The sequence below is a fragment of the Paramormyrops kingsleyae genome, chromosome 25 (genome assembly GCF_048594095.1).
Source record: "Paramormyrops kingsleyae isolate MSU_618 chromosome 25, PKINGS_0.4, whole genome shotgun sequence".
In the NCBI taxonomy this organism is placed as follows: domain Eukaryota; kingdom Metazoa; phylum Chordata; class Actinopteri; order Osteoglossiformes; family Mormyridae; genus Paramormyrops; species Paramormyrops kingsleyae.
Window position 1 is genome coordinate 4798134 of NC_132821.1, and position 20899 is coordinate 4819032.

General features: G+C 44.0%; 1 protein-coding gene across 9 annotated transcripts in view; it reads left to right on the forward strand.

Annotated features, from left to right (window-relative positions):
• The window catches only part of LOC111834456 (glutamyl aminopeptidase-like), a 52880-nt gene that overhangs the window by 17582 nt on the left and 14399 nt on the right, over positions 1–20899 (forward strand). For 3 of the 9 annotated variants that reach the window (XM_072707696.1, XM_072707700.1, XM_023793767.2), the window contains 5 exons: positions 11797–12459; positions 14991–15132; positions 15719–15850; positions 18012–18132; positions 18385–18539. In XM_072707696.1, the coding sequence (XP_072563797.1) occupies positions 11831–12459; positions 14991–15132; positions 15719–15850; positions 18012–18132; positions 18385–18539 (1179 nt within the window). In that variant the 5' untranslated portion in view covers positions 11797–11830. Of the gene's footprint in view, positions 1–79; positions 1090–10203; positions 12460–14990; positions 15133–15718; positions 15851–18011; positions 18133–18384; positions 18540–20899 lie in introns of those variants that run through there. The other 6 variants (XM_072707699.1, XM_023793768.2, XM_072707698.1 and 3 more) reach the window with 6 other exon arrangements.

The window sequence follows — 20899 nt, forward strand, 5'->3', positions numbered from 1 at the left end:
TACAGTAGGTAATGGATTGATAATTAACGATTTTAGTCCAAGATACTGATAAGTATAGATACCTATTTCTCAAATATTTTGATTCAATTTCAAACAAAATATTAAGTACATATAAAAAAGTTATTCTGTGAACTAAATACTGAAAATTTTCTCTGAAATAAATACCTTACTTTAACACAAAAACACAAGTTAAACTTCCATCCATCCATTTTCCAACCCGCTTATCCTACTGGGTTGCGGGGGGTCCGGAGCCTATCCTGGAAGCAACGGGCACGAGGCGGGGAACAACCCTGGACAGGGGGCCAGCCCATCGCAGGGCACACTCGCACACCATTCAGTCACACATGCACACTTAAGGGCAATTTAGCAACGCCAATTAGCCTCAGTGTCACGATCCGCTCCGTTCGATCCCGATGTGTGCCACGCCCACCTCGTTACCTCGTGTGATTACCAATTGTGATCATCTGTGTCCTGTTATTTCTGCCTAGTCTTTTGTATTTAGTCCGAGTCTCAGTCTGTCTTCCCCAGATCTGTCATTGTATTGTCTCGTTGGATGTCCGTGCCTGTCCGTCCCTGAGAATAAACCCCGTTTCCCTAATTCTGGCTGCTATTCGCCTGCTTCCTTGCTCGCCTCCCCGTCTGACGCTGACAGAATGACAGATCTCCACAACAATTCACTGCAGCAAGCCGAAGACCAACGGATCGGCTTGCTGCAGGAGGTGATATACTGGCTGTCCCAACCCGAGGTCCAGGAAGACCCCGCTGCCCGGGACCTAGCCAGCCGGAGTGGAGACCTCCTGAGTGAGGCACCCCCACCCGGAAACGCGTACCCCCTGCAGGAGGTACGCGAGAATCTTCGGCTGCTAATACAGCGCGTTACAGACCGGAGAGCCCAGTTGGTCGCATTGTGCTGCGCTGGGGCTGCTGTACCGCCTTCTGTCCCCACAGAAACGGCGCAGCCGCTTCCTTCCACCGCCACAAGCCGGAGGCGGAAGAAGAAAAGGAGAGAGCACAGACAGGAGGAGAGACCGGCGATCTTTCTGGGGGCTTGCTCCCTCTCCGCTGCCACCTACCCGCTCAGCCCTGCTGGTAAGCCTCGTGATGAGGAGAAGCCGCCTCCATTGGAGGCGTATAATTACCGGCCGGCGCGCCTGGGTCAGGGTGGAATACGCGCTGTTAGGGAAGCTATTCCCCGGGTCGCTAGAGCCCTTAAAGGGAGGGCGCCTACGCGCTCAGCACCCCTCCTGCCTGCTCCGGACCTGTTTGATCCGGACCTGCATGTTCCGGATCTGCCCGCGGCCGCGCCGCCCGCGGCTGATGCCGCCGCTCTGCCCGCGGCCGCGCCGCCCGCGGCTGATGCCGCCGCTCTGCCCGTGGCACCGCCTGCTTCTGAGGCCGCGATGCCAGCAGCTCCGCCTGTCCTGCCTGACCCGCTTGTCCTGCCTGCTGCAGCTGCCGCCGCTCTGCCCGCGGCACAGCCTGCTGCAGCTTCCGCCGCTTTACCAGCGGATCCGCCTGTCCTGCCTGACCCGCTTGTCCTGCCTGCTGCAGCTGCCGCAGCTCTGCCCGTGGCACCGCCTGCTGCAGCTTCCGCCGCTTTGCTAGCGGACCCGCCTGTCCTGCCTGCTCTGCCTAGGGCAATGTCCGAGGCGGCCGCTGCGGCGCCCCCTGCTGACCGCGTGATGGCGGCGCCCGCTGCGGCGCCCCCTGCTGGCCGCGTGATGGCGGCGCCCGTCCGGCCGGCACCTGAACTGCCTGACCTACCCGTCCTGCCCGGCTCGCCAGCAGCCACACCCGCGGCTTCCCCTGCTGGCCATGTGATGGCGGCGCCCCCTGCTGGCCGCGTGACGGCGGCGCCCCCTGCAGCGCCCCCTGCTGGTCGAACGCCGAAGGCGCCCTCTGAGGCGGCCCCCACTGGCCCAGTGACTGAGGCACCCGAGGTGCCCGCAGAGGCGCCCCTTGCTGGCCGCACGCCCAAGCCCGTCTCGCCTGACCTGCCCGTCCAGTCCGGCCAGCCCTGCTCGCCGGTCCTGCCCGTCTCGCCTGTCCTGTCCGGCCAGCCCTGCTCGCCGGTCCTGCCCGTCTCGCCTGTCCTGTCTGGCCAGCCCTGCTCGCCGGTCCTGCCCGTCTCGCCTGTCCTGTCCGGCCAGCCCTGCTCGCCGGAACTGCCCGGCTCGCCTGTCCAGTCGGCCCAGCCCTGCTCGCCTGTCCAGTCGGCCCAGCCCTGCTCGCCTGTCCAGGCTGCCGCTCTGCCCGCGGCCCCGCCTGAGGCTGTCTCTCCAGTCCTGCCCGCGGCTCTGGCTGCCCCGCCTGCGGCGCCGACTGCCCCGCCTGTTGCCTCCTTAGAGGCCCTGACTCCCACACCCTTGCCTCAGCGAGGCCGACACCCCCCAGGACCCCGCCTGTCCGTTTCCCGTAAGGGACGGGGACATAGGCGTAGGGCCCGGGTCCCGCCCGCCCTGCCCCCTGGCTCGCCCGTTCGGCCCCTGGCGGTGGCTCGGTGGCTGCCTGCGGGTCCTCCGGCTCGGGGTCGGCGGTCCCCTCCGGGTCCCCCCCTGGATCCTCGGTGCCGGTCCTCGGTCCCGCCTCCGGGTCCTTGTCGGTAGCCTCCGGGCCCCCCTGCTCCAGCTGGGCGTCGGACGGCGCCTTCGCCGGCTCCGGCGGCGCCTCCGCCTGCCGCGGCTTCCCCCTCCTGCCCGCCTGCACTGGTGTTCCCTCCTGCTCCCTCCGTGTCCCCTCCGTCACTCCCTCGTCCCGTTCCCTTGGCCCCTGGGTGGTCCCCTTCGGTTCCCTTCTCCCTCTCGCCTGCGGCCCCTCCGGCCGCTGCCCGTCGCCCGCCTGGGTTCCTTCGGGCTCCCCTGGCTCCTCCTCCCTTTCCCTCCGTCCCGTCTGTTTCTGCTCCTCGTCCCTCTGTGTCTCCTCCGTTCCCGTCTGTCCCTCCTGCCTTCGTTCCTCGTCCCTCTCTGTCTCCTCCGTTCGCTCCTGGCCCTTTTGTTCCTCCATTTTCTGTCCCCTCTCTGTCTCCTTTCTTTGTTTGCCTGTCCGCGTTCCCTGTCCTCTGTCGGGTCTTGTCGTTTTTCTGGTCCTTGTTCCTGTTCTGTGTCTCTGTCCTGTTTCCGGTGTCTCGTTGATGTTTTGCTTTTGTCTTCCAGGTCCTGTTCCCCCGTCTCGTCCGTCGCCTCCCCTCGAGCGCGCCCGGTGTGCGCGCCTTTGGGAGGGGGTTCTGTCACGATCCGCTCCGTTCGATCCCGATGTGTGCCACGCCCACCTCGTTACCTCGTGTGATTACCAATTGTGATCATCTGTGTCCTGTTATTTCTGCCTAGTCTTTTGTATTTAGTCCGAGTCTCAGTCTGTCTTCCCCAGATCTGTCATTGTATTGTCTCGTTGGATGTCCGTGCCTGTCCGTCCCTGAGAATAAACCCCGTTTCCCTAATTCTGGCTGCTATTCGCCTGCTTCCTTGCTCGCCTCCCCGTCTGACGCTGACACTCAGCATGTCTTTGGACTGTGGGGGGAAATAATTCCTTAAGTGATATTCAGAGATCTTATCAAGGTCATCTAACTTATATTTATAGTGAAATTTACTAAGCCTCTGAATTACTTTTTATGGTGTAGGTTGGTTTGCTTTCACACTTCTGCCCAGTTCATCCCAAACCATTGGATTATGAACTAGCTTTGGGAAAATCCAAGCTCATGGATCTGGCTCTGTGATCCATTACAGAAAAACCACAAATTAAGCATGACAAAATAATTGCCTTGACAGGAATGGTCTCACCATAAATTAATAAAACTACACAGCTAGTCTGAACATTGTGTATTTATTGCACAACATAAATGTTTTTCCATGTATGCAGTTCTGATAAATAGAATGAGATGGAACATGCTTATCAGTTTGTTCCTTATTACTAATAAAGATTAAAAGATTGTCTAGGACCAAATATTTCCTTACAGTAGTTGTAAGGAAGTCCCGATATTAAGATGTATTTCACTATAATATTACAATTATTAGAAATATTTGAAGTATTAGAAATATTGTTTTGTGTGCTGATTACAGTATTTTGAGGAAAATGTACACTTTGCTTTGTTTCTTTTATATGTGTTTTCATGTTGTGAGATGGATGAATTAATGAAGTAGACATAAAACAATATTACATTTTAGACTGCACTCTTAGCAGACAATGTTTACAAAATAAATCTTCCCAATTACAGTTCAAATAACAGTTCTTGTCTTCAGTCCAATTTATGATCCAACGTGCTGATTTTAATTATTATAGATAGAAAAGAAGAGAAGCTTTCACTGTTCAGATATGAGCCGCGGGCACTCTTCATAGGTTAGGGTGACCAGATAATCCATGTCAGGGAGGACACTCTGAGCTAGGACAGGAATTGTAAATTACCATTTCAATTAAACGGACCTGGATTTCACTTGAGCACTCAGCTCTTGCTGTGTGCTGATTGGTCAGTCTCCTATAATCATGCATGTGTCACTAATGCTAATGTGAAACAGCTGGATGAGTCTTTCAGTCAAGGAAACAAACCAGTCAAAGCACAAGAAGAGCTAAACTATTTAGCCGAGCACAGGAGCCTTTCAATTAGAAAGTAGTTTGTAAAACCCGAAGTAGCTCAAAGTGTCCTCCCTGACATGGATTGTCTGGTCACCCTATCATAGGTGATGGTCGTCTGAAAGCATACTTTCACTGATTGGATATTGTTATGGCTTTGTGCCACATGCTACCTGGGTCTCGGTCTATGGTCTTGGTCTCGGATCCGTCGGTCTTGTCTTGGTCTCGCTGTCTTGGTCATGCTGTCTTGGTCATGCTGTCTCAGATCTACATAGTGGTCGGGAAATTTGGAGCGAAAAGTATCTGACACACAACGTAACGTTCCATAATGCAACATTATTATTATTTCGCCTTTCGCGCCCTTCAAATGCAACCAATCAATGACATACTTGCATTTTGTTGTGATTCAGACATTGGCGCTCATCCAATCAAAATACGCGTTATACGCGCAAAATAAGTGTAGCGCTTGTTAAACGTCAGTTAAATGTAGGGCTGCACGATTTGGGGAAAATATCGAATCGCTAATTTTCTGACAGGAATTGCGATTTAATTTTTTTATGTCAAGCTTCAGTTCAATATTCAGTGTGTAGTAATTTTAAAACATGACGCAGCATGAGATACCATCGATCAGTATTGAGTATAGGCTATTAACTGGTCTACGTTCTAATGCAAGGATGAGAATTTAAAGATGTGATGTGTAAAGTTAAATAAAGTAATAATGAAAACAATTATAATATTAATATATTATAATAATTATATTATACTTATTATTATAATAAAAATACCGATCTTGCAGCTAGGTATAACGCTTATTACCCTCCTAATAACACTAGAACCGCCTTTTCCCACGCCAATGAAAAAGCAAGAACTACTTCGGTGTATGCAGCCCTTTTGTTTGCGCTATTGTGTTGTTAAATGCTGTTATTGACACTAATAACACTCAAAAAACCATAGTATTCATAACAGAGTGGCTGTTCTGTCCTGAAACCGTAAAGCTGGAAATTTTTAAACGTAGTATGCATTTTATAAAATGCTGAATAAATAGAAGTCGTTTATTGGTGATTTCATGTTGGTCGAAGTTTCCGATTTTTGGCAACTATACGGTTATTTTCTATACAAATCAATTACGGTGAAACAAAAAATGTACGTGTTCATGGTTACAAACTCTTTAATTCAGACTCTCACGCAAGAAATCTTACGGCAAATCTATATTCCATTCAGAACTTAAATTAGCTGCATTAAAAACGTTACTGCATGCAGTTTGCAAACCTTACAGACTATTTGCACGGTAATAAAACTACATACTGTACATGTAAATGTGTGTGCAGAACAGAGAACAATCTCACTCCATGCAGCTGACCAAAATTGCCAACCCTGCATTTTATTTTAAATGAGAAGTAAAATGCAGCTTATCATTCCTTTGCTTTGTTACTCGGACAAATACAAAACGAATGATTAAACATTATATGCGTCTCTTTTTCTATGTTTTCTAAATAAGACCGCGTGCCCATACCCAACTGTAATAGCGATTAAAGCGATCTATTATTTTAGTATTTATGTTAAAGCAAGACTTTTATTTTATTACTGTTGTGTTGGAAACACTTAAATTTAATAAGCACAAAAACATGACATAAACACGACTGCATTGTGGGTTTTACGGCTTTTTTGGAGGTCACCGACTCCGCTGCTCTGAAAATTACTGACTGTCTCGTTGTTTTGATGGGTTAGCGGAATATATATGTGCTATTGCCTATTAACAAAAACCAAAGGTATGATACGCTGAAGAATATTGCAGCTGGTGTTTAAAAGGAGCACGCCGGTTCTATTGATGATAGGACCTTTCTGAAACAATCTCGGACCATGATATAGAAAGGCAATTCACTTATAGCTCAGTAGCGGAACCAGTATTTTTCCCCACCGCGAATGTAACATTTTCCTTGGGTTTCACGTGTTTGCTGTTTGTGGGCCTATACGCCTTCTTGGGCCACTTCTGATTGGTGAGCATGACTGGCACGCTAGAAGCACGGCGCTTGTGATTGGTGAGAATGACTGTCACACAGGGAGCACGGAATGAATTTCTCACAGCAGGGGGTAGCATGGTGATGCAGTGGTTAGCACTGTTGCTTCCTACCTCTGGGACCAGGGTTCGAGTCTCTGCCTGGGTTACATTTTGTGGAGTTTGCATGTTCTCCCCGTGTCGTCGTGGGGTTTCCTCCGGGTACTCTGGTTTTCCCCCCACAGGTGTGTGTATGTGTGTGCCGTGAAATGGGCTGGCCCCCGATTCAAAGTTGTTCCCTGCCTCATGCCCATTGCTTTCAGGATAGGCTCCAGACCCCCCACGACCCAGTAGGATAAATGGATGGATGGATAGATGGATTCTCACAGCAGTTTTAAATCCTGGGTCCGACGTGCTGTATAATGTATATCCTAAATCGCAATTTTTGCAACTTTTTTAAACTGTTGTAAATCACGATTTCAATTTGAAATCGATAAATCGTCCAGCCCTAGTTAAATGTGTAATCACATGCCACTGCAGACATCAAGATGGCAGAATCTTTTAAGCACTTGTCCTTATTATTAGGGATGCACCGATCCACGTTTTTTCACTTCCGATCCGATTCCGATACCTGAATTTGGATATCTGCCGATACCGATACTATTCCGATACCAGATTTTATGAGGCTGTAATAAACTTCTCTACAAGCAAGTCTATGAATGAGGTTAGAAAACGGCAGAAATCCCATCCTGAAAACAAATATGCAACTTTAAGGGTTTAAATGGATATTTATTTAAATTTCAAGACAGGATTACTAGATACTAGTGCAATATACACCATCAAAGAAACAAACCCTGTCATATGAATTAAACAGCACAGATATAAATCACCACTAGGCAGCAACACAGTGCTTTTTCAGGTGTTTAATTATATTTGTAGTGTTGAACGTCGCGACGGAGGTTCCACCTCTCGGAACAAGGGCTTTGCAAACATTGCACGTTGCTGTCTTACTTTGCGGTGTTTCGACCGTAAAATGTTTCCACACAGCGGACATGTTGTATGGCGCTCAATGCTAAACTGCTACCTGCAAACTGCAGAGGATTTCCTGAAAGGAGGCGTGTCATCTCTCTCAGTGTCTCATTGGAGCACAGACACGTCACCTAGCCCGGGATCACTTGTGAAGTCATTTCAGCAGACAGCATTGTAGACATAACTCTGGATCGGAAATTTCTCCAGGTTGGATCGGAAATTTCCGATCCGTTAATTAAGCTGGTATCGGAACCCGATACCGATACTGGATCGGATCGGCCCCATCCCTACTTATTATTATTAATGCACATTTTGATATGCAGTTTGAATTGGTATATAGTATTTGTAGTTTGCATTTGATTCATGTGACGTGTGCGCATGTCTTTATATTGTTCGATTACAGTATTTTATTTAAAATGGTGTTGTTTGACTAAATAAATGTGACCATTGACTTTTAAATAACATCTGCATATCACGTTGTGTTGACTTAGGCCTAATCCATTTCAGGGATGTTGATATCATACAGTGTCATTTGGCTAGTACTACTACAATGGGACATGATGCAATTTCAAGTTTATAATTGTGTATCTTCAATTTGATGTTACAATTTCATCTACAAATGAAGTATAATTGAAATCAGTTACATATTTCCCATCCTTTCCCACTGCGCATAGTGACGTCGGAATGACATCTTTAAAATGTCGTTTTTGGACGTCCAATTTTGGTCCACTGAAGGGGTTGTTTTGTAACGCCAGGCGACGTCTTTTTTTGACGACTAATGAACGTCTAGTATTGACGGCCGTGGGACCTCCATGTATGGGCTATTTATAGTCCAAATATGGTCGTTGTGGACGTCTTATAATACCAAAAGCAGACTAATTTTAGACATTGTGTATGTCGTGTCTCGACTAAATTCATACATAAATGAACAATTTCACCATGCTTTCAATTAAAACTTAAATTTAAATAACGTATTGCTGCGACGGGCAGATGGAGGTATCGCGAGCAGAGAAACACGGAGACTACTCTGTCGGGAAACATCCACTCAATTAATAATCCGTACAAGGATTACATCAGGCACCCAAAGAGCACCAAACATAATTCTATGTAAGAAACACAAAGTTGTCAGACAACGAACTGTAATACGCATCCACGGTGGGACATTTATGTAAGCTAATTACACACGAGAATCAGATCGGGTACACACAAGACACATGTAAACACATGCGCAACAATAAGGAATTACCTATTAATTAACAATAACAGCAACAACACAACAATGGCTATTTACAACTGCACGCGGGGCATGCTGGGACATGAGCCCCGCCGGTGCTACAGTGTATACAACAGAACACTACAGAGCTAAAGTATCATGAAAAGTAAAAAACATAATTTAGCATTAACCTGGTTTAGCAAGCTGGATGTTAATTTGTTCGACCGGGCATCAAGCTGCTGCCAGATTTTGAAATCCCGCGTTCTGCACGTGCACAAAAGTGTCCGCGAGGGACGTGGATAAAACTGTTACAGCTGCTCTGCATTACTCAGTTTTCATATGGTTTAAAAGAACGAACATAAAAAACAATGCACGATATAATTTATTGTCATATCAGCGCAAATGCACATAAAATACGTACGCATTGGCATAATAAATCATGTTTGTTTCGAAATAATCATCTGTATTCACATTTATTATGTTGATAACAACAATGTTGATATTTGTAAATAAAACTATATTTCCTGCACCTGTCATAGTCGTCCAAATAACGTCAAAAAAATTACGTTCAAATGTTGAATGTCATATTGACGTGCAAGTTGGGTCATGGATGGACGTTCAAATTGTGGACCTAGTTTGGACGTTGTATAGATGTCCAGAATTGGTCATGGACTGACGGACCTAATATAGACATGATCTGCACGCCTATCCGACGTCCAATGTTTAGTGGGTTAGAGAGTTGTTGGAGGTGTTAGCTGTTTTGTCAGATGATTTTGGGACTAGTCAGTCTTTTTTTTCAGTCTCAGTCTTGGTCTCGTCTTGACTTTGTCTTAATCTTGACTCGGTCTGTCTTGGTCTTAGTCTTGGTCTTGATACCCTCTGGTCTTGGTAGTGTCTTGGTTTTGGTTTAGGTGGTCTTGACTACAAGTCTACTGGTAAGTGAGCTAATGATCACAGATCTTGTTAAGGATGACCCTAGCAAGGACCTTACCTGGAACTGAGAACAATGTTATCCCTCTTTAGTTGCCGCAATCCAGGCAATAACCCTTCCCTTTCCAGGTAGGGACTAGAAGTCCCATTTTCCAATCAGTTGGGATGACGCCTGACTCCCAAATAGAAGCAAAGATTACCTGCAATGCCAGGAGGGCAGCCTTACCACCAGCCTGGATACACTCCGGATACCACAGATCCCTGTGGCCTTCTCTGCCCCTAGCTGGTTCATCACCTGTGCAATCTCAGTGAGACTGGGTGATTCACAGCTAATCGGAGGATCAGCCCCAAGAACCATAGACCCAGAGACGTACAACATCCTAGGCGGAGGGTCAGCTTTAAACAGCTGCTCAAAGTAGCCTGCCGAGTGGGTCACAACTGCAGTGTCATCCGTAAGAACCGTTCCATCACCTACTCTGACTTTGACTGTCTGAGGAACAGATCTGGATACGCATAATGCTTAAATTCCTCTGTAAACTGGATGTGGGTTGTTGGATCACAGGTGGTATGCCACTTGTTCTGACAAACACCTCCTTATGCCCTTGCAGCCATACGTCTCACTTCCCAGTACAGACTGGGGGAACCCCAGTTAAAAATTCCTTGAACTGCTTTTGCTGCCCAGTTTAAAACTTTTGTTCGAAAAGTAATCCAAAACATGATCAAATGTAATAAGTTGCATTACTTTGATGAAGTAATCAAAACAGTTAATTACTTATTACATATCTAACAGGCTAACTAGTAATCTGTAACCTATTATATTTAAAAAGTAACCTTCGCAGCACTGTTCATACCTATTTCACTAGAAATAGCAAAACAACTAACTGGTAAGTGTATCGTATTAAAATTTGAAATACTGAAAATAAAATAATACACACCGCACTCCCTCCCCAAACAACCTATATCTCAGCTGGGTTTCATACTCCCTTTATGAAATTACCATTTAAATTCTGAAACTTCCCATAAGGAGTAGATATCTTTTAGTTGCATTTTAGTAGCTTTTATCAGAGATAACTTTTGGTACGTTTTGACAGATTCAACTTAATATGTTCTAACAGGTTTTAGAGGAACCCTGTGTTAATAATAGTAAAAATATTCCGTACAAAACAAAATGTTCTGTTTTGTTAATTTTTCAACACGTGAAAGTAGTGGACAAGTATGGTGTCAATATACCCCACAATACACTGACACTGTCCCCTGAAACTTTCTTGCTCACAGATCTATAAATCTTACCATTTTAATTTTCACCGAGGTAATGTAGAATGCAAGTGATTTCATTTGTTCACGTTTTGTTTTACAAAGCTAAATTTCTGTTAACTACAGAAATAAGGACTACATTATCTTTTAAACTACACATCTAGACAGACTGATAAAGTTTAGCAAAGGTCACGTTAATTCTATTCTCCACAAATGGATCCAAATATTTCTGATGTGAATTTTATACTGGGCTCAAAGTACTGATCTTTCTCTAAACTAAATTGCAGTAGTGCTGTAAAAGTTGTCTTTGTAAGTCATTTTTATCTTGACCATGCGTGACTTTGCTGTATTATGGTACGGTAATTACATGTCCCCAACCGTGAATGCATTATGCCACTATGAACAATTTATTTTCTCCTTTCACGCAGGAGAAGCGCTTTTTGTGTTTGACAGCTGTGGACACATGACTGCGACTCCCTATTGCTAATTAACATATCACTGAGTTATGTTTAACCCGGGCAGGGTATGAACAGAGATAAAACACCTTTTCCTTTCCCACGCCAGACCTTCATCTGTTTGGATATTTCCGCAGTGCCTATCCGTGCCTCACTAATTCTCTTTCCTCAGTTTTCTCCACCTTATTTGAAGAGTCTGGTGATTGAAGATAAAGCTTTTTGTTTCCAGGGGTGAGAGAAAGAATCCCCAAAGGGGCTGAATACCATTGACTTCAGACTGAAAGGGGGGTTCTGTGTTTGTAGTGCTGTTGGGAGAATCCTTGTAGAATTTTCAATTATTTAAGTATTTCTTTCAGAGATCTGCCTTAGTGGCCCCTAATCAACTTCACCATGATGCAGTATGAGGATCCGAATGATCTGAAGGATCCGAAGACTCCGAAGCGGTATTGCATGCAAGGCAAGCATGTAGCTATCATCTGCGCTGTGGTGGTCGTCTTGACTGTAACAGTGGGCCTGGCGGTGGGCCTCACCAGCTCCTGCCGCCCCTCAGAGGAGGGGATGCCCACACTGCCGCCAACCCCGGAGGAACGTGGCCCGTGCCGGGCCTCCAATGACACCAGCGGAAACTGGACGAACTTCCGGCTGCCCAGCTATGTGATCCCGGAGCACTACGACCTCCATATGGAACCCGACCTGGAAGCAGACAGCTACACTGGCACCGTCTCAGTGACCGTGCGCATCACCAGTCCCACTCGCCACCTATGGCTCCACATACGAGAGACTTTCGTCCGCTCCCCCCCACGGCTGCAGAAGACCAGTCCCAGCAGCCAGAGTGATGTGGCCCTGAGGGGCTGTTTTGAATTCAAGCCCCAGGAGTACGTGGTGGTGGAGGCGGCAGATGAGCTGCCGGTCACTGGCCCTGACGAGTATTATGTGCTGACACTGGACTTTCAAGGCTGGCTTAACGGGTCCCTGGTGGGCTTCTACAGAACAACCTACCAAGAGAATGGGGTGACCAAGTAAGTACCACTGGGCAGAACCATTACGCAGTCAAGTGCTACAGAACCGGGATCGGTATATATAATGTCACCTACTTTAGTTAAGAAATGTTAAGTGTTGAAGTTTAATGACGGAATTTTCTCAAAAATGTATGTTGCTTTGAATCAAAGTGTGTGCTAAATAAGCAAAACATAGATATAAAATATTAAATGGTCTAATATGCTGCAGGATTAGTGTAACGGGGAGGTAAATTAAACTTTATCTGTCACTTATCAAAGATTCTGACAAAAAGAATCTGATTCTGAACTAGACAAACAGAAATTATTGATGCATTAAATAATTTCCATCTGTCTAATGCTTGTGGTGATCTGTTGTGTGCTCTGAAAAGAAATAATACTCTGTGAGTATTATGAATCTTTCCAACTTCAGTAACTTTTGGCAGACTTGCATTCAAGTTTGTCTCCGTTAATTTAACATTAAGATGTAGCGAGTTCCTCAAGGGGCAGATTTAAGCCGACCTGTTGCGGGCTACAGCTCTGCGCCCCACATATAATGTGTAGAAATTCCAGCCTGTTTTGGACACAGCACAACAGGGAGTTGGTGGCCCAGTCACACTGCTGTGGGAGTCCGCTCTTTTGAGGAGGGCACCCCTTAGGCCAAGTAGCCCGTGTTGGGGTATGAATGGAAGCCATTCAAAATGGATACCTCAAGGATATCATAGGTATGAAAATCACCTGTGAGATTATTCGTGGAATATCTTGACCAATACTGGCTATTTATTCATAGCATGATTGGTTAGCGGTTAGCACTTCAGCCTTATGCCTCCAGGGCTGGGTCAAGATTCCCACCTTGGCTCAGTGTAGACAGAGTGTTCTTGTTCTTCCTGTGTTTTCTCAGTTTTCTGTGCGTCCTCTGGACTCCTTCCACAGTCCAGTAGCATACAGTTAGATGATTGGCTGTCTCTAGGGGGCGGTGCGTGGCTTAGCAATGTCTGCGATCTGAAGGTCACTGGTTTAAACCCAGCCTTGGCAGAATAGTCACCTGCAACCTTAACCTGCAGCTCCCTGGGTGCCACAAGCTTTGCTCGCAACTGTATGCAGAGCAAGATGAGGCAAAAGAGAATTTCGCTACGGGGGATTAATGAAGTACCTCTGTTGTATTCTAAATTGCCTCTAATGTGTCATGGTTTGTGTGCCCTGTGTCGGACTGGCGTCCCATACGGGATGACCCCGGTTTCGTGCCCTGTGTCGGACTGGTGTCCCATACGGGGTGACCCCTGTTTTTCGTGCCCTGTGTCGGACTGGCGTCCCATACGGGGTGACCCCTGTTTCGTGCCCTGTGTCGGTCTGGCGTCCCATACGGGGTGACCCCTGTTTCGTGCCCTGTGTCGGACTGGCGTCCCATACGGGGTGACCCCTGTTTCGTGCCCTGTGTCGGACTGGCGTCCCATACGGGGTGACCCCTGTTTCGTGCCCTGTGTCGGACTGGCGTCCCATACGGGGTGACCCCTGTTTCGTGCCCTGTGTCGGACTGGCGTCCCATACGGGGTGACCCCTGTTTCGTGCCCTGTGTCGGACTGGCGTCCCATACGGGGTGACCCCTGTTTCGTGCCCTGTGTCGGACTGGCGTCCCATACGGGGTGACCCCTGTTTCGTGCCCTGTGTTGGACTGGCGTCCCATATGGGGTGGCCCCTGTTTCATGCCCTGTGTTTCCTGGGGCAGGCTCCTGGTTTGCCGTGATCCTGTATTGGATAAATGGTTATGGCAGAGGGGCGGGCGGGTGGATAGATGGTTATTTAACAAATGTACATAAACGTGCAGAAAATGAATCAGAGGTATCCTAATAAATAACGCCTAAGAAAATGAAAGAAATTACAACATTTATAAAGTGGTTTGAATGATCAATGATCTGCCTGACCTCAAGTTTTCAATACATCATGATCTGGGTGTAGTTTTAAAGCAAATTATATTTCTTAGTGAGCTATTGTCTGGCCATTTCTCAGTCTGACTGATAATATCTCCTAAGAAAAGTTTCTATTGGAGGAAGGGCTACACATGGGTGTAATTCTGCAGTGTATTTGGCAACTCAATTCCTAGAAACATAAAGCAGTTACCATATGAGTGCAATAAGCTTCATTATTGCTGTATACTACAAACAAGCTCAATGGGTTAAAGTACAGTGGGCCAGTGTCTTTTCTGCTGGTCTTAGGGGTCTTTGTTAGCTTTCATATGCTAGTAAATGAATCACTGTGGTTTGTGCTGTAAGATTTGGATACCACCTGTATATGGTGGAACTGCCAGTAAAATTTGTATATATTTTCCATTTTACCTGTTCCTCTTTGATTTATACTCATCTGTGAACCCCAGGGCCTAACATTTATATTTACTCTTTGAAAGAAATATGCACAAATAATATTCTGTTTAATTATAGAAAAACAATCAAATGTTTTTTTCTTTCTTGCTATAATGATCATTTAGGTTGACCGGCACAATTATGAAATATTGGAGAATTCTGAACTAGAATATGAACGCGAACCCATTTCACTTTCAGAAAAATTGCTGCCACTGACCATGAGCCAACAGACGCCCGCAAGTCCTTCCCATGCTTTGATGAGCCGAACAGAAAGGCCACGTTCACCATCTCCATTACCCACGACAGAGCTTACAGCGCGCTCTCCAACATGCCCGTCCAGGTACTTATTTTTTTCACTTTGTTTATCATTGTTTTGCAATTTTTTTCAGGATGGCAGGTGTATTGTGTTTCAGAGGCAGGCTATCTTCAAGTCCCACCCCAATGTACCGACGTATTAAAAAAGAACCTCAGCTAGTTTAGGTACTGGTACTTAACCGAAAGTCAGTGGAAAAGGGAAAGTATAGAAAGTATTGTACCAAAAGTATGGTGCATGCCGCAGTGGAAAATCACTCTATGTTGCATGGATGAAGCAGAAAAGCATAAACGACGCAGTGAAACATAACATGTTTATTCCTAAATGCCTGTAGCAGACACTGAATGCTAGGGTTGATATATTGCTTGTTAATTTCAAACAAACTTGAGTTAAGGTAAATTATAGGCCAAATCCAGCATAATACTTTTAGCAATAAACAGTCTGGTCCTGCTGTTTTTGGGAGTCAGAGCTGGGGAGAAGTGAAGCAATGTCTCATCAAAGGATCAAAGAGAAAGCAAGGCTGAAGTATGATCAATCTTTTATGTTTGTCTCCCCTTGAAAGCACAAAAATAGCGATGTATTAATTTGGCCTCCTTTTTCATTTTTTCTCCAGAAAACGGAGGAAGTCCCTGGCAACAAGATTAAGTCATCCTTTGAAAAGTCAGTACCCATGAGCACCTATCTGGTCTGCTTTGCTGTGCATCAGTTTGTGTCTGTGGAACGAAATTCTTCACGTGGAATTCCAGTAAGTCTTCTCTTTTTTGTTCTCTTTCTAAGAAAAAATTGAAATATCAAGGAAGATCTTCCATGTTAAAGAATGACAAATTGCCAAAATATTGTTTAAAGACCTCATTTGGCAGCTTCAACATCAACCTTTCTGCTCTGGCCTCATGGAAATCAGTTTCCTTACTACATAATAGTATCTTTCAGTGTGTAAACTCATTTGCAAACCCAACATGCCAAATGTGACTCTTGTAGTGCCTTGATTCCACATGAAAACCATAATGAATCACAGAATAATCTAGCTCAGCTTTTGGGTGAGGGAATGGAATGCAAGCTGGCAAAGAAAACAGAATGAATATGAAAAATGAATTAAACAGGACAGCAAATAAGAGAGCAATGTGCAGATTTTTGAGGCTCATTTTCAGTGAATCACAGGTTTTTTTATACGTCAGTGACACACAGTGGGCATCTGAAAACTTATATTGAAATATACAGTATACACATATGATTGTATACTGTATGTTAAGTCAGAAATCAGCAATCTGGTTTTGCTTTCATCAAGCCAATGTAAACATCCTTCCTACAAATGAATATTATATTATTTTTTTTATTGTAATTACAATTTAATAAATGGTCCAAAGCACGTTTGGGTCGATATCTCCTGTCCTGTTAGTCTTACAATCGAAATTCTTTTTTCTACATATACAGACAGCCTTGCTCTACCAACTTGCCATTTGAACTATGAAGCTCCGTCTAGATTTTTTTGCTAATTTTCATAATTTGCAAAACCTACTTCTGCCTTAAAGTCCTACCCTGTCCGACCAAATCAGAGTTTTTATTGTAATTACAAGTCTTTAATCTGTATAAATGTGGGTTAAGAGAATTGAAAGTTTGGTTTTTACTGCACCTAAAAAGCAATTTATTTTAACATACTGCCTTATAGCATCTTTTGAAAAGTGAAAAATTGCACATGCTGTATATAAAATTATATGAGATAACTACTTTTTAAATATTTACAGGTAATCTGGGATGTGCAATGAACATATGAATTGAAGGAACAAAGAGATTAAATTGTTAAACTGGTGCCAGGCTTTAGTGCTTCAGATGTATGTGGAATGGTGTAGGTTGTACAACAGATGGGCACAGATTAAGTCTTAAAATCTCACTGTAATGCCATTCCTCTGTCTGTCCTTCCAGCATGCTTTTTCCTCATTAGATCTTTACCTCCATTTGATTTTGCAATACAGGAGAATATACTCTGCCAGAAGAACTTTACATGAAAAAAAGGTTATGCATAATTTGTAGCTATAGGTTAGGTGATTCAAAGGTCAGTACCAGTACCAGACTGGTAAAATGTTGGTAAAATGACTAGGTACAGTACTTCAGTCACTTAGTACATCAGTAATACTAGCTGTTCAAAGTAAGTTGCACCAACTAGAATCATTTAAGAGGATCCATACTTTTGTAAATAGGTGGTCCGTGGGTTAAGAATGTCCGACTTACAGACAACTCATATTTGCGAATGAACTGCCATAAAGCCTATTATAATGAAAAAAACTGAGTTAAATACAATGATTGATAATTATACTGCTTTGCGACTCCAGTAACATTGCGTGGCTTCAGCGGTTCATCAGCTGGAAGCACGGTGCAGTACCATATGTAGTTACTGTTACTATTACTCCTCCTCTTCTTCTTCTTCTTCTTATTATTATTATTATTATTATGTCTTACCTACTATCATCTCTTCTCTTTCTTCTATTTGTGTCGCACTGTTTTTGCAATGCCTGCACTTTTTGCACACTTGCACTTTATGTACTGTAGTCCTGTGTTGATGTAGGGTTATATGTAGCACCGTGGTCCTGGAGGAACACTGTCTCGTTTCACTATGTACTGTATCACTGTATATGGTTGAAATGACAACAAAAGCCACTTGACTTGACTTGACTATTATTATTATATATTATTAAGATGTTTTAGTGTATTTGGAAGTGTCAAGTGTTTGATATGCATAGAAACATTTGACTAACTGACATTAAATTAGTACCAAAGGTACCTGTCCCGACTTACCTACAAATCTGAGATAAATACTGGCTTTGGGAATGGATCTTGTTAGTAATCCAGGAACTGCCTTTAAGGAAATAGTGCTATCTGCAGTGTTCTGACTTGTACTTTTTTTCTTTCAGTTGCGTATCTATGCCCAGCCATTGCAAATCAATACAGCAAATTATGCTGCAGATACCACGAAGATAATATTTGACTATTTTGAGACATACTTCAACATGAAATACTCCATGCCCAAGCTAGGTAGTATCCACTGAGCTTCACCGTGCTTTGTGTCCTTGTGCCTGAGCAATTTTTCCTTTCTTCATTTGCTTGATATGAATAGTGCTTTCACAATTCTTGCATTGTGTATTTCTGGTTTAGATCTAAGCAACTGTACTTAGTTTCATCAAAGCTTTTTGAAATCAAGCAAATACTTGGAAGAAGATTCCACACAATTTGGTTAGCGAGTTAGCAGATATGTTGTGGGATAAATAATGTGGTCGCTTTTTACAGACAAGATAGCCATCCCAGACTTTGGCACAGGGGCCATGGAGAACTGGGGGCTCATCACCTACAGAGAGGCGAACCTCTTGTATGATGAAAAAGATTCATCATCCTACAACAAACAGCGTGTGGCCAGTGTTATCGCCCATGAGCTGGTTCACCAGGTAAGGACCCTAATACCAGTACACCAAAGAGGAAACAGTGTTTGATGTTTGTAGACTTCAACCCAAGTGGTTCAAGTTTCCCTAAAAAAATAATTGTAGTAAAAATAGCCTAATAAATGAATGATTAAAGAGTAATATTTTGAATGGCGATTGGCGCTGGGCAATTAATCAATTATGATTCAGTTTCAGTTACAATGGGGCTTTAGGGGATGACAGGGTTGTGCAGTGGATAGCACTGTTGCCTTCCGTCTCTATGATCTGGGTTTGAGTCTCTGCCATGGCTTTATGTGTGTGGGGTATTTTCATGTTGTCATGGGGTATATTCGGGGTACTTCAGTTTCCCCCGACATTCCAAAAACATGCTGAGGTTAATTGGAGTTACCAAATGGCCCATGGGTGTGCTTGTGTGAGTGTGCCCTGTGATGGGCTGGTGCCCCATTCTGGATTGTTTCCTGCCTTGTACTCATTGGCTCTGGACCCCATGCAACCTTGAATAGAACCCATTGTTTCAGAAAATACATGGAAGGATTTTGGCTTCAAATGATTATCAAAACAAAATAGTCAAGAAAAAGCAGTTACTGTGCTGCATTATTGTTGGCAATGATGCTCCCCCTATGTCTCGTGTTATAAATCCAGCACACCCCTTTCCAGTCCCATCTTATTTGCCTCTAAGTTCTATTGCATTTAGAATTCAAGAATATCCACAATTGAAAAAAACACTTTTTGAAAAGTTGAATAAATGCATGATATTTCCAAAGTCAGTGAGTAATCAGGTTAAATGATCATGATCATAATAATGACCAAAAATAATCGTGATTATGTTTTTTCCATAATCGAGCAGCTCTAATGGTGGCATTATGGTTAACATAATCTTGTATCATAGCTTGACACTTCAAATGCCACGAATCATTGTGTTCTAAGTTTCTTGAATAAGGAATTGTTTAAGGAAATGCTCTGCGCAATTTGGAAAAAAAGTAAGCCTAAACATAAAAATACAAGCTAAATGGTCATATTAGCAGAAACAGTAATGGAAATGATGGGAAGCGATTTTTTTATAGCAGAAAATCTTGAGTAGTGTCTGATATTAAAAGAAAACAGCAGATGTATTTTTATTCATTGTGAGCAAAAGTCACCCCATAACCACATTCTTTTATAAACATTCCATTTAAACCTGGATTTCTGGATTATAAGACAATTATGCAAGAATTTAATTAAAAGCAATATAATTGGCACCTCTTACATTTATCTACATTTAGGAAATGATCCCTTTTCTCTTATAGAAATTCACATGCTCACCCCAGTTAAAAAAAAAAAAACAATCTAAAAGACGGAAGTTCTGTTTTCCGGAAACCTGGTAGCTAATTCATTAATCAGATTATCACATTCCTGTATATCTTATTATTTATCACCAACTGCTAAAAACATCTTTATGGCGAGATACACCATCTCTGACTGCGTGATAAAAATGGTGAGACTTGCAACATAGTTTTATTAGCTCTCCAAGGCTGAGTCAGGCTGAGATTTCTGCTGACCTTTCAGAGATATATGGTAAAGAGTTGATCTGTTCAATCATAGGTGTGTTTTAACAATGCTTTTTCAGAGTCCTTGACCCTTAAGGGACATTTTTAAAAACTTTATGGTTGGAGTAAAATAAGGAAATGTTTCAGTAAACAGTTATTCAGCATTTATCACAAGCCAGTGAAAATGTGTTTATGCACAGCCAATAGTTTCTTACGTTTGTTTTGCGTTCATTTTTGGAATTCTCATAATTGACTGCATGCATATGATGTGTACAAATCTTTTCACATAGCAAATAGTTTTTCCAGCAAAAGAAGTTAGGCAAGATAAATATTTTGATTTTGTTACTTAATAATTATAACCACTTGCTGTTCATGTCCTTCTGCTGAAATAGTTTTCGGTTGAGCCAGGAAATGGGCTTCTGAGTACTAGGGGCTTAGACCTCAAAAGGGAACTTTAGTGTGGGCCCTGAACTTGTCTGATAGCAGCAGTGTTCTATATGTGGTGTTTTGGGGGCTTTGGGTGGTGTGTAGTTCTCGGAGTGTGACTGGAAGGTAATGGGGTCAAATCCCAATGCTGGCGGAGGAATCGTATTGCCATCGAGCCCTTGGGAAAGGCCCTTAACCCCATTTACTCCAGGGACCATTTGCTTTATACAAATGCATCTAAGTAAATTAATATAAATAAAATTCTAATTCCAAAATGTCAAATGTGGACTGGCATGGTGATGCAGTGATTAACTGTGTGGCTTCATACCTCTGAGATCAAGGTTTGAGTACCCACTATGGCTCCGTGTTTGTTGTGTTTGAATGTTCTCCCTGTGTCATTATGGTGTCCCCCAC